This window comes from Chrysochloris asiatica, unplaced genomic scaffold, assembly GCF_000296735.1.
Source record: "Chrysochloris asiatica unplaced genomic scaffold, ChrAsi1.0 scaffold00061, whole genome shotgun sequence".
Taxonomy (NCBI): domain Eukaryota; kingdom Metazoa; phylum Chordata; class Mammalia; order Afrosoricida; family Chrysochloridae; genus Chrysochloris; species Chrysochloris asiatica.
Genome location: NW_006408579.1, coordinates 823,133 through 838,139, shown reverse-complemented (window position 1 = coordinate 838,139; position 15,007 = coordinate 823,133). Strand labels below are relative to the sequence as shown.

Genomic DNA, 15,007 nt, shown 5'->3' with positions numbered 1-15,007 from the left:
TCCTGATATCCATGCCGATATCCCTCTCTATTTGTTTGGCTTTGTTAGTTTATGCTTCCTTTTTTCTGGAAATGCAGCCTTCTAAGTGGGGTTGTTCTAGCCCTGCATTCCAAGGTCTGCAGGGGGCAGATGCACTCGATGGCACGGACTCCGTAAGTGGGAACTGTGTGTAGGCAGGCAAAAACTCAAAATGCCTGTAATTCCTCAGCAATGTGATCTTTTAAAAAAATGAGTTCAGAATGTTGAAATGTAAGATCTTATGTTTGTTCAAAGTCTGTCTGTCTGGTAGACAGAGGTTTCTTATGTGCGATTCAGCCCCTTTTCCCTGAGACTGCCCTACCTGAGCTGCCTGGTCAGGGAAGTGCTGGCTGTCCTCCTCCTAATTTTTTTCTTTTTGAAATTGTCATATAAATTGAATCATATAACGTGTTACACTTTGAGACTGGCTCCCTTTTCTCATCATAATACCTTTAAAGCCATCCAAGTTGTTATTTACATCAAAAGTTAATTCCTTTTTGCTTCTGAGTAAGTTTCTATTAACTCCTATTTGCCACCTAGTTAGAATATAGTATTTTATAGATACACATTTAAAAATGATACCTAAGCTTAGTTTCCTTGTTGTTGTTAAGTGCTGTTAAATCAGTTCCAACACATAGAAACCCTGTCTAGGGTTCCCAAGGAGTGGGTGATGGGTTTGAACTATCAACCCTGTGGTTAGCAGCTCAGCACTTATCCTGTGTTTCCTAGTCCTATTTTTAATAATTATAGTCCAAAAGACTTGCATAGAATCAATTGAAAAATCACAAAAACACATGAAAAATACTATTTTCAATAAGACAAAATATTTAAAGATCTTATAAGTATTGCTTAAAACAATAATTTACAAATCAGCTTAGTTCATATTTTCACTTGCAACTTTGTACTTTTCATTGGTGGCATGTAATTTATATAATTAATTATAAGAATTGTTCATGGGACCCAAAGTACAGAATTCTACTCAAAAAGCTATAAGTTGTCTTTCAAGCATTGTAACTTTGTACTTAAATGAAAATGTAACAATTAAAACTAAAGGTAGAATGATAATTAGAGAGTACTTGGGAATATATTGGTTTTAAGCCATTTGAACTGCAAGAGCATCTGTTCAAGCCCACCAGGCTCTTTTCAGAAACCCTATAAAGGGTTGCTATGGGTCAGAATTGACTCTGTGGCACTTAACAACAACAACAAATATTTTAATCATTCTTTTTCAGTCTTTTTCTTACTTGATTATTGTTTTTCTTTATTGAGTGCTCTTTTCTAGGTTCCAACCCATATCAACCCTGTATAGGGTTTCTGAGGACCAGCTGGTAGGTTAGAACTACTGTCCTTGTGGTTTGAAGCCCAGTGTTGATCCTACAGTGCAACACTAGTAGGTTTTGAGAATAGAATTGACTAAATAATATGTTGGATTTGGAGTAGAATCAAGGATTTATAGCTATGTTTGGCCTGATCTCTTATGGCAATATGGACACTACAAAGATTGGATAGAAGAGGCAAAGATGGGCTTAGTAGGGAATATAACTTTAGTTTGCTATATGCTAAGTGTGAAATGTGTGATTTTTTTTGCGGCACATGCAAGTGGTGTTATCCATTAAGGAATTAAGTATGATTTCTGTACCTTGAACGAGAAACCTTAGCTGCAGATACACATAGATTTGAGACTCAGCAATATACAATGGTAATTTAAGCCTGAGATGACTCAGGAGAAGTGAGTAAAGTGTGAAAACAAGTATGTCTAAAAAGAACCTAGGATAATGTTTAAGGAACAGAGGAAAATAGTTTCCCAAAAATGCTTGAGAAGTGATGGCTAAAAGAAAGAAATTGTGAAGTGTGGTTATGGTAAAGCCAAAGAAAAAAGTGTGTATTGATCATAAAATCAAATATTGCAATACTAACCCAAATTTCAATTAGTATTGGCAATATTTGATTTTATGATCAATACACTTGGTATGGCGCTGTAGGAAAAGCACTGGACCTCAAGACTGGTTTGAACTGAAGGTTGGCTGTTCCAACTCACCAACCCCTCCTTGGAAACCCTATACATGGTCACTATGAGTTGGAAGTGCTCGATGGCACTTAACAACAACAATAATCTTTGTGTATTTTTGGTGTCAGGGTAATGCTGTCCTGAATGAGTTAAGAGGTATTCATTCCTCTCATTTCTTCAAACATATGGTACAATTGGTATTATTTTTCTCCATCCATTGCTGTGTAGCATTTACTAGTGATGTCATGTGGGTCTTGAGTTCTATTTGAAGGAAAAACCTTAATTGCAAATTCAATTTCATTAATAGATATAGGGCTGTTAAGTTTCCTATTGCTCAATGGACAATTTGTGCCTTCCAAAAAATTTGCCCCTTTAGTTTAGTATTCCAATTTGTTGACAAATATTTTTCATAAATTTTCTTTATTGTCTTTGTAATGCATAAATGTTTTGTAGTAATAGCTCTTTCTTCATTCCTTACATAGGAAATTTGGGTCTTCTCCTTTTTTTCTCTTGATCAGTCTGGCTGGAATTGTATCAATTTTATTGAATATTGTAGTCCAAATTTTGGTTTCATGGATTTTCTTGTTTATTATTCAGTTTTCTATTTCAATGGTTATTGTGTTCATCAATGGTTATTGTTGTTATTTTAATTTGGCTGGCTTTGGCATTAATTTGCTCTTGTTCTAGTTTCTCAAGAAGAAAGCTTAGATCATTGCTTTGAGACCTTTAAAATTTTTTAATATAAGTTCTGAAATTTCCCTCAAATTACTGCTTTAGCTGTATCTCACAACTTTTGATGTTATGTTTTCATTTTGTCCAAAATATTTTCTAATTTCTCTTGTGATTTCTTTTTTTCATCATTGCTTATTTGGTAGTTTGTAATATAATGGGCTCAAGCATAGCAACAATTGTGAGGTTGGCCCAGCATCGGGCAGTGTTTTGGTCTGTTGTGCATAGGGTCGCTATGAGTTGGTGCTGACTCAATGGCACCTAACAACAACAATATAATAGCTAAACATTTGGTTGTTGTTGTTAGTGCCATGGAGTCAGTTTCAACTGTTCGGTGTTTCCAAGGAACATCTAGTGATTTTGAAACAAGACATTTGGTGGTGTTTGGTTATTTGTTACTAATTCCTAATTTGATTCCGTTACAGTCAGAGAACATACTCTGTATGGTTTCAGTACTCTTAAATGTTTTTAGACTTCTTTTATAGTCTAGATTATCTTCTTCATTATTAGATATTTCTTTACATTTGAAAAGGAATTAATTCTGCTCTTGTTGGGTGAGAGTGGTTATGTGCCGTGGAGTCAGTTGTGACTCATAGCGACCCTGTACAGGGTTTCCAAGGCTGTAAATCTTACGGGAGCAGAAAGCCTAATCTTTCTCCTGTGGAACAGCTGGTAGTTTTGAACTGCTGACCTTGTGGTTCACAGCCCGATTCATAACCACTAGGCTACCAGAGCTCCTCGTTCCCTGTTGTTGGGTGGAGTATTGTATAAATGTTTATTAGGTCAAGTTGACTGATAGTGTTTTATTTAAGTCTTTTATATTAGAGGAAGACTCATTAACAACTTGTGGTATGCAGATGATACAACCTTGCTTGCTGAAAGTGAAGAGGACTTGAAATATTTACTGATGAAGGTCAAAGAGCATAGCTTTCGGTATGGATTACATCTCAATGTAAAGAAAACAAAAATCCTCACCACTGGACCAATAAACAACATTCTTATCAATGGAGAAAAGATTGAAGTTGTCATAGACTTCATTCTTCTTGGATCAACTATCAACACTCATGGAAACAGCAGTCAAGAAATCAAACAACATATTACATTAGGCAAATGTGCTGCACAAGACCTTTTTAAAGTGTTGAAGAGCAAAGATGTCAGTTTGAGGACTAAGGTGTGCTTGACTCAAGCCATGGTATTTTCAGTAACCTCATATGCATGCGGAATCTGGACAGTGAATAAGGAAGACCATAGAAGAATTGATGCCTTTGAGTTATGGTGTTGGAGGAGACTATTGAAAGTACCATGGGCTGCCACAAGAACCAATAGATCTATTTTGGAAGAAGTGCAGCCAGAGTGTTACTTGGAGACCAAGATGGCCAAACTTCATCTCTCATACTTTGGACATACTATCAGGAGGGAGCAGTCGCTGGAGAAGGATATCATGTTTGGTAAGGTGGAGGGTCAGAGAAGAAGTGGAAGATCGCCAGTGAGATGGATTGGCCAAGTGGCAGCATTGATGGACTCAAGCATGGCAACAGTAGTGAGGTCGGCCTGGGATTGGGCAGTGTTTCGTTCTGCTGTGCATAAGATCGCTATGAATTGGTACTGACTTGATGGCACCTAACAACAAACAACATATTGTTGTTAAGTTCCGTCGAGTCGATTCCGACCCATAGCGACCCTGTATAGGTTTCTGAGGAGCAGCTGGTGAGCTTGAACCGCCGAACTTGCAGTTCAAACGGCTTTGTAGTCTGGTGCATTAACCCACAGTGCCACACCAGGACTCCGTATGTTTTTACAGGTATATAATAATTTCTTTCAGTAATGTTTTGTAGTTTTCAGTGTACCTGTCTTTTGCCTTATTGATTAAATATATTGATTAAATGTGTTCATATGTATTTTATCTTATTAGATAGTATTGTAAGTGAAATTATTATCTCAAATTTTTTTTTTTCTTTCAAATTGTTATTTCTGTGTATACAAACACAGTTGATTTATGTGTGGATATCTTGTATCCTGTGACTTTGCTGAAATTGTTCATCGACTGTAGTTATTTTCTTAAGGTTGTGTTTTTATTTGCCCAATGCAATAAATCATTTAATTTCTTGACTGCTGCTTCCATGAGTATTTATGGTTGGTCTGATCAAAAGGAAATCTTTGACAGCTTCAGTCTTTTCTCCATTTATTATGATGTTATTTATTGATATATTGATTATTGATATATTTATTGATATATATTGGTCCTATGGTGAGGACTTTTGTTTTCTTTACATTGAGATGCAACCCATACCGAAGGCTGTGATATTTGATCTTCATCAGTAAGCACTTTAAGTCCTTTTCACTTTCAACAAGCAAGGTTGTATCATTTGCATATCTCAGGCTGTTAATGAATCTTCCTTCAATCCTGATGCCATGTTCCATTCTTCATATAATACAGCTTCTCAGATTATTTGCTCAGCATACAGTTTAAATAAGTATGGTGAAAGCATACAACCCTGATGCATACCTTTCCTGATATTAAACCTTTTAGTGTTAACTTTGTGTTTTTGAATGACTGCCTCTTGATCTATGTACAGGTTCCCCATGGCACATGAATTGTTTTAGAATACCGGTTCTTCACAGTATTAGCCATAGTTTGTCATGGTCCCCACAAGTCTAAATCCTTTGCATAATCAATAAAGCACAAGTAAACATCTTCCTGGAATTCTCTTTTTTTCAGACAAGATCTATCTGACATCAGTAATGATATCCCCTCATTTCATGAGTTCAACTGAATCCAGTTTGCACCTGACTGTTCCTTGATGTTGCAGACGTTTTTGAATTATCGTTAGTAAAATTTTACTTCCATGTGATATTAATGAAATTGTCCAATGATTTCCTCATTCCATTGGGTTTCTTCTCTCTGAAATGGCCACAAATATGGATCTCTTCCAATCAGTTGGCCAGGTAGTGCCTTCCAAGTTTCTCTGCATAGGTAAGTGAGTGCTTCCAGTGCTGCATCAGTTTGTTGAAAAATTTCAATTTGTATTTCATCATTTCCCAGAGTTTTGTTTTTTGCCAATGCCTTCAGTGCACCTTGGACTCATTCCTACAGTATTCTTGGCTCTTGATCATATATTACCTCTTGAAATGGCTGAACATTGACCATTTCTTTTTAGTACAGTGATGCTTTCTGCATCATTCAATATTTTGCTTATAGAATCCTTCAATATTGCAAGTTGAAGCTTGAATTTTTTTCCCCCAGTTCTTTCAGCTTGAGAAATGCTGAGTGTATTCTTCCCTTTTGGTTTTCTAACTTCAGATGTTTGCACGTTTCATTATAATACTTGGCTTTGTCTTCTTGAGCTGCCCTTTGAAATTTTCTATGTAGTTTTTTTAACTCCTCATTTCTTCCTTTGACTTTATATCTCTACACTGAAAAGAATGTTTCAGAGTCTCTTCTGACATCTATTTTGGTGTTTTACTTCTTTTTTTGTCTTCTTAGTGATCCTTTGCTTTCTTCCTATAGGATGTTCTTAATGTCATCCCATAACTCTTCTGGTCTTTGTTCATTAGTGTCCAGTGTATCGAATCTGTTACTGAAATCATCTCTAAATTCAGGTTAGATATGCCCAACGTCATATTTTGTCTGTTGTGGACTTGTTTTAAACTTTTTCAGCTTCAGCCTGAACGTGCATATAAGCAGTTAGTGGTCTGTTCTGCATTCCCCTGGCTTTATTTTGGCTGATGATACTAAGCTTTTTCACTGTCTTCTACCAGATGTTTGATTTCTGTGTGAGGTCCACGTATATAGTTGTCTTTTATGTTGTTTAAAAAAGCTATTTGCAGTGAATAAATTATTGGTCTTGCAAAATTCTGTCATGCAATCTCCAGCATCATTTCTATCACCAGACCATATTTTCCAACTACTGATCCTTCCTCTTTATATTCTAATCATTAGTAATTGTCAATACATCTTGATTTTATGTTTGATTAATTTCAGACAGAAGGAATTGGTAGAATTCTTCAATTTGCATTATCACTGGTTTTAGTGGTTGGTGCTTACATTGGAATAATACTGGTATTCATTGGTCTTCCTCATAGGGATATGAATATTATATCACAAACAGCATTGTACTACAAAATAGATCTTGAAATGTTCTTTTTGACGATGAATGCAATGCTATTTCTCTTTAGTTTGTCATACCCGGCATAGTAAACCATATGATTGTCAGATTCAAAATGGCCACTACCAGTCCATTTCAGCTTCCTAATACCTAGGATATTGATCTTTATGCATTCCATTTCTTTTTTGACAACTTCCAATTTCCTAGATTCATACTTTGTACATTCCATATTCTGATTTTTAATGGATGTTTGTAGCTCTTATCATTTTGGGTTGTGCCCCATCAACAAATGAAGTTACCAGAATCTTTATTCCATCCACCTCATCATGGTCAACTCTACTTTGGGCAGGCAGCTCTTTTCCAGTCATATTTTGAGTGCCTTCCAATCTAAGGGTCTCATCTTCTGGTACTATATATGACAGTATTCTGGTACTGTTCAAAATGTCTTCATTTTCTTACACAATGCCAGTCTTCTGCTTTATTTGTAGGTTTTCAGTGGCTCAATGTTGAAAAGTAGTCCACCTCTCCTTCTTCATAATCTGTCTTTGTCTGGAAGCTTAGTTGAAGTCTGTCCACCGTGGGTAACCCTGCTGGTATTTAAAATACTGGTGGCATAGCTTTCAGCATCACAGCAATATGTAAGCCACCACTGACAGGCAGAGTTGTGTGGGGTTAGGTGCATATGTATTTATAATTGTTATAGCTTCTTGATGAATTTACCCTTTTGTCATTATATAGTCATATTTGCGTCTTGTAAAAAATTTTAACTTTCATTTCAGCATAAAGGCTTTCATCTAACATTTCTTGTTGATTAGGTCTTGTGGTTGCATACTCTTACAGCTTTTGTTTATCTGGAGGTGTCTTAATTTTACTCTCATATCTTAAGGACATTTTTTTCCAGTTATAAAGCTTTTGGTTGAGAGTTCTTTTATCTTAGCATTTTAAATGTTTCATCCATCTTCCTTCTGGTCTCCATAGTTTCTGAGAAGAAATTGGCATTTATTCATGTTAGGATCCCTTGTATATGATGATTCACCTCTATTACTACTTTCAAGATTTTAAAATTATTATTATTACTTTTGAGTTAGGGCATTTGATTATAATATGTGTCAGTGTGACTCTCTTTGGATTTATCATACATGCTGTAGGATAAGCACTGAACTGCTAACCACAAGGTCAGTGGTTCAAACCTGCCAGATGCTCCTTGTAAATCCTATATAATGTCACTCTGATTCAGATTTGACTTGATAGCACTTTAAACAGCAACAACAAAGCTTTTTGAGCTTCTTTTATATGTAGATTCATGTCTTTCATCAAATTTGAGACTTTTTGTCTATTATCTCTTCAAATGCATTTCCTACCCCTTCCTCTCTCTCCCATCTCCTTCTACATCTCATAATATAGTTTTGGTCCCCGCAGTGATCTCCCACAGTGTCTTAGGCTTTGCTCATACCTGCTATTGAGCCTTTCAGTGAATATTTCATTTCAGTTATTATACTATTTAACTACAGAATTTAGGTTTTACATTTTTATATTTTTAAACTTTATATTAGATTTGGGTGAAAGTTTACAGAGCAAATTGCTTTTCCATTTAACAGTTCATATGCATTTTACTTTGTGACACTGATTGCAATTTGCTATCAGCACTCTTCTAACTTCCTTCCTTCCTGTGGTTTCTGTTTTCATTTGTCCTTCTTTCCTATCCCTTCCTGCCTTCTGAACTTTGTCCTGGGTAAATGCTGCCCTTTTGGTATTGTATGATTGCTTGTTCTAAGGAGTGTATACTTCTTGGATATTATTGTTCACCTTATAGGCCTATCTACTGCTTGGGGGTGAGTTCACTTCCAGAATTGAAGGATTTCTAAGGGCCATAGTCTTAGTGTTTTCATGTGTCTCTATCAGATCAGTAATATTTTAGTTTTTAAAAATTTCTATTGCTTTATTGATATTCTTTTTTACTTTATGAATCATTTCCCTAATTAAATTTCTGTATTTTTTCCTTTAGATTTTTTCTTCAAATATTTTTTGTTTCCCTTCTTTCTTTTCCTTCATGACTACAATTAAAATACATTAGGCCAGTTGGCATTGTCCTACATCTCCCTGATGTTATTTTATTTTTGGTATTGTTTTTCTCTCTATGGTACATTTTAGATGATAGGTACATTGATAGAGCTGCTGTTGAGTCATTGCTGACTCATGCCCACCTATGTATAACAGAACAAATTGTTGCCCAGTTATATGTCATCCTCACTATTGAATCTATCATTATGAGTTCATCATTATGGCTACTTGTGCCAGCCTCCCTCACTGAGGCTTTTTCAGTGGCCCTCTATTTCTCTAAATATGGTATCTTCCTTCAGCAGTTGATCCCCTTCATGATATTTCCTAAGCAAAACAGACGATGTTGTTGTGGTCCATAGTGTTTTTGTTGGCTATTTTTCAGAAATAGATCTACAAGTCTGTCTTCTTTGTCTGTAAGCTCCATAGAAACCTGTCCAGTATGGGTGTCCTTGTTTGCATTTAAAATACTGGTGGTATAGCTTCCAGCATCACAATATCCTAGGCATCATGGTATGGCAGATTGATAGATGATAGATAAGATAGATAGATCTTCTCATTCTTTATAGATCTTCTCATTCTTTATCTTTTCTCTACATTCTTGAACATATGCAGTATTGTCATTCTTCTTGTTCAAGTGCCATCAGTCAGTTCTGACTCATATAGTTAAGATAAATGTTTTAATAATCCTATCTACTATTTCTGTCCCCTGTGCCATTTCTGAATCTGTTCCTACCAATTTATTTTTCTTCTCATTCTTGAAAATATTTTTGTGCTTCTTTGCATACCTGGTTGACTGTATTATCTTTTGAATTTTACCTTGTTAGATATTACATATTGTATTTCTATAGTTCACCTTAAACTTTGTTCTGGTATTTACACATCATTTATTCCACATAAATGATGTGGAAATAGTTTAGTCTTACTGAGACATGGTACTGTAGGATAAGTACTAGACTGCTAAGTGCAAGGTCAGCAGTGTTGGTAGGCAATATCAGAGCAGCCTTTATTCTAGTAATGAATTGTCTCCAATACTGAGCCCATACCCTTCTGAGTACTCTGCACAATGCCCATAAATTCTGAAATTTTCTGTCTGGCTTGTGGAAACATGAAAAATTGCTTGGCCTCAGCAAGCATTGGAGATTATTCTCTCTGCTTCTTTTGAGTTGTTCATTACCCATTCTCAGTTACTTTTCTCAAAATCCTTTGCTCATAAATACTTAGCTGTAGATTCAAGAGGAATCTCTGGATATATTTATGTGTTACTTTTTTTATTTGGCACTTTGCTCTTTTACCTCTGTGTATCTTTTGCCTCTCTAGACTCTTAGCTCCATCTCCTAAACTCAATGAGACTGCCAGATTCCATATGGAATCTGTTTTCCTGTGGTCTCTATAGCCAGTGAGCTGGGGATAATCACAGTTTTTGTTTTCTTCTCTTAGGGATCACAGTCACCTGAGGTGCAGTGACCGAAAACAGTTGTTAATATTTGGTGTCGGTTTTTAATTGTTTCATGTTGAAGGGTAAACCTAGTCCTTGTTCCTTCCTTCATTGTGGCTGGAAAAAAGCTTTCTTACAAATTGTATATTTGTGGTAGAGAACAAATGATAAATAAATATAAAATACAACTTGCTTGTGGTACATTTTCATATATAGTCAAATATATTTATTTGTGATCTCTGGATTTTTTGTTATCCTTAGAAGGTTTTGTGTATATACCAAGATTATGTTGTTGTTGTTTAAGTGCCACCAACATTATAAGCATATTTAAATAAAATATATATTACTGATCTGATTTTGTTTCTTACATTAAGCTATTTGGCTCCTTTTGAATTTACTTTAATGAAGGAAATGTGTAATAAGATAAATTTAAGTGTAATGAGATGTGTCTGGATTTCCAATTCCTGTTTTACTCCATGATAAGTAAACCAATCCTTTCAAATTTTTTACTGTCATTCTGTTTGATACTGCTAGAACATTATACAGCATTATGTATAATTTAATTTGGATCAACTAACATGACTTAAATTTTCAACTCTTTAGTCACAGAACTATAGATAACTAAAAAGCAATTGCTAAAGAAGTTAGTTTTTGCTTTACTCATTATTATTGATGCTATTTAAAATACTAGTATCCTTAACTTTAATTATATTAGACTCGGGAGACCTGGTGTTGATTGTTATTGCCAACATGAAAGTGGTGCAGCTGTCTTGCAGCTCCAATTCTTAATCAATGAGGTAAGGGTTCTTTTTTTAAAACTATTTAACATATGAACACATTTCCTTAATTTATATAATATGTTTTATATCATGATTCTAAATATTTAAAAATATAAATGTATGCCTTATCATTCATAGTCATATTTTAAATAAAATATAGCATTCTTGAAGTTATCAATTCCTCAAATTTTAATGGAAAAGATTGTGTCAGACTATCCTTTTTAGCATAATTTATAAATTTATTATTTAAATGGTTAAGAACAAACAAAATTATTTCTGTTGGTTCATTTTACCTTTACTTCTATCCCTTCTCTTCCTACCAACTTAAATTTTATGATATAGACCTGACTTCATGTATTGTTAGTATTTTCCATGAAATAATCTATTTATTTACCTTTGGATTATTTTAGATGTATATATCTCCATATGCATTTGTATTTACAACTTGTATGATAATTGGTAGTCTACAATTTCACTGTTTTTATAGAACTATGATAATGAGAAGCACCTACAAACAAAGTGTGTCTTTATCAAACTCAGAAATGTTGCAGAGCTATCATTAGTTGAGGGCTGTTTTAAGACCTTTTGTTCTCAGACTTTTACAGTGGCACCAAAAAGAGGGAGGGAAAAAAAGTAAAAACAATAACATCAAGCAAAACATTTTTATTATAATAACTAGTCTTTAGTGTCTAGAATATCAACTTTTTTGAGGTCTCCATGGTACTCTGTAGTTCCCAGCTGAGGGGTTTCAGTCTTTTGTCTTCTGCATAGATGTGCATTGGCAGGCACACATTATTTCCATGAAATTAACTTTGGGATTGAGCCACTGAAAACTATCTGTAAGGCTTTAAATTTGCTGCTGTGCTACCTAACTTAGAATAAATTAAAACAAGACTTCAACCTCCTTGCATTATTTATATAATGTATTCTGAACTAAGGAGCCCTGATGACATACTGGGTTACCCGTTGGGCTGCTAATTACAAGTCATCAGGTTGAACGAACTCACCGACAGGCTGCTCCATACAGGAAAGAGACTTCCTGATCCTGTGAAAATTTACAGCCTCAGAAACTCTCCATAGGGTTGCTATGAGTGGGAATCGACTTGATGAAAGTAGGTTGGCATTTCCAACCTACTAGCTACTCTGTGGAAGAAAGGTATGGCAGTATGCTTCTGTAAAGTTATAGAGCCTTGGAAACCCTATGGTACAGTTCTGTTTTGCCATGTATGATGGCTGAGTTAGAATCAACTTGACCCACCTCACACTTAGCTTTCAAATTTACTAGCTTCTTACCCTGTGACCAGTTTTCTAGTTACAATTTTAAATCTCTTTACAGATCGTCATAAACTTTGCTTCTAGTAGATTCACTTTGCTTTTGTAACTGAACCTCTATTAGAAACTCTGGTGATGGTATTGCTTTCGTGTGTTTGGAATATCTGGTGACAATCAGTGGTCTTGTTCATTTTCCTCCAATGATAAGTTAACCTCGCAGTTTTAGATAGATTCATATAGATAGAATTAGTAATACTGAGTTCCTCCATAGATTTATTCAGCTGTTATACTAAGATTTTATCGAATCTGTGCTGCTTTAAAGGAGCTCTGGTAGCATAGTGATTACGAATTGGGCTGCTAACTTCAGGGTCATAAGTTCGAAACTACCAGCTGTTCTGCAGGAGAAAGATGAGGCTTTCTGCTCCTGTAAAGATTTACAGCCTCGGAGACCCTGTACAGGGTTGCTGTGAGTCTGAACCGACTCCATGGCACATTATAACAACAATGCTGCTTTAATTGCAGTTCTTTGGCATGTTACATCTTTTGGGTAGTACATAACTATCTACTATAAGGATGTTTTTGAAATTTCATACAAGTACTATCCTAATCATATTCCAAGTGAATTGTTACTTTCCTAAGAAGTGAGATTAGAATGTAATATCTGGAAAAAATCAATTGTAGTATCAAGTACTTTAAAGCAATCATAATCCGTTTGTATCTATGAAGTATTTGGAAACACTGTACTAATAAAATAAGCAAACACACACAAAATCTCTCAAGGCATGCATAGGATAAACTCATGGTATTAAAGTATCTATGAGTTTTAGTTTTAAATGTGTATATCTATGTATACCTATTTGCTCATGTATATGTAAATATGGAAATTATTTAAAATTTTAGACATTATTTTATGGATATACTCGCTGATTATGATTTTTAAAGCTGTTCTCTAACACTTAAATCACATATTTACAGCCAAAGAAAACCATCATAAACTATTCTTCATCTAGAAATTATTATGGATGGGAATGGCATGTAGGTTCCTATTCTCTCTTAGTACTTCTAAAGAAGAAAATATTCCAGGGATTCCCAGATGGCTCTTCTCTTAGTGTTGAAATTATGAACAAGTTTGCTATCTATGATTAATGTTGTAAACTATGAAAGATTACTTGTAACACAGTACTTGGACAAGTATGAAAAACATTTTATATACCTTAGAACCACCATGGTTCTGCAAAGTTACATTTACAGAACATATTTAATATCCAGAGCAACATCAGGCCCTGTAATAGGGCACACATTTACATTTTAAGCTGAGAAACTGTAGTTGTGGTAACAGTTTTGCCATAACATAAAGTGATCTTATTTAATTTAGTAAAATAAATAAATTAAGCTTATATGAAGTAATATGTGTCAATTCGTTTTCTGCTCTTATGTTTTCTGCTACACTAAAAGGCAGGAAACATTTTATTGTATTTGAAATAAGATATATTTGTATTTGATGATGCTATGTAAAACCCACCACCACTGAGTCAATCCTGACTCATAGAGACCCTATAGGACACAGTAGCCCCATAGGATATCTGAGGCTGTATATCTTTATGGAAACAGATTGACTAATTTTTCTCTCACAGATTTGAATCACTGACCTTTCAGTTAGCAGTCCAACCCTTAACCCACTGCACCAATAGAGTTCCTTGAAGTTATTAAATTCTACTTAGAGAAATATTTACTTTTATGATAGATCTTTGAAAATAGCAGATAAAGACAACTGAAATGTAAAAAGCAAACTAAATTATGCATATACCAAGAATATATATATTTTAAAGTTTTGTTGTGAATTGAGTGATAGTTTACATGGGAGACCATCGATTTTACACCATTGTTTCATTGCAATGATTACAATCTCCTCCATGCATCATCATTCAACAGTATTTGTTTCTATTCCCTCTGTTTTTGGGGGATGGGTGGGAGGTAGGACACAATGTACACAAAACACTCAGGCAACATTCTGGAAGGCTGCCTCCTGGTCACCAGCACATAGGCTTTCTTTCCATGAGTCTATAGTCCTCAGCTGCTCTCTCTCTCCATGTCTTCATCTCTGCCTCCATCTCTGGTGTCGCTGCCTTCTCTGGATAGGGTCCCACATTCCCCTCCTGCTCTTCTCCCTTGATGGTCCTAAGGCCCTCTGTTTTTGGACTGTAAGATTAACTACTCCCCCTTTTTGTTAAAAAACTTCTACCTTTACAATTATGATAGTCGCAGTTAGTCATGATAACAATTCCAAGTGTAGATTTTTAAGGGAGAATATTTACTTGCCAACTATACAAAAAATACTTGAAAACAGAGATTTTTAATAGGACCTGATTATAGTTTATGCAACTAGGTTGGATATTATCTTAGGCCAGGTTTTCTAGAGAAGTAAAACCAGTGAAACATTAGATACACACACACACACATATACACACATATAATGTAGTGGTTACGAATTGGGCTGTGAACCTCACTGTCAGCAGTTCGAAACTACCAGCTGTTCCGTGGGAGAAAGATGAGGCTTTCTGCTCCCGTAAAGATTTACAGCCTTGGAAAACCCTGTACA

At 35.1% G+C, this 15,007-nt stretch overlaps 1 protein-coding gene across 2 annotated transcripts in view; it reads left to right on the top strand.

Annotated features, from left to right (window-relative positions):
* STXBP5L (syntaxin binding protein 5-like) overlaps positions 1-15,007 on the top strand; it is a 526,662-nt gene that overhangs the window by 114,313 nt on the left and 397,342 nt on the right. For both annotated transcript variants that reach the window (XM_006864137.1, XM_006864138.1), the window contains exon 3: positions 11,073-11,154. In XM_006864137.1, coding sequence (XP_006864199.1) covers positions 11,073-11,154 — 82 coding nt within the window. The remainder of the gene's footprint in view (positions 1-11,072; positions 11,155-15,007) is intronic.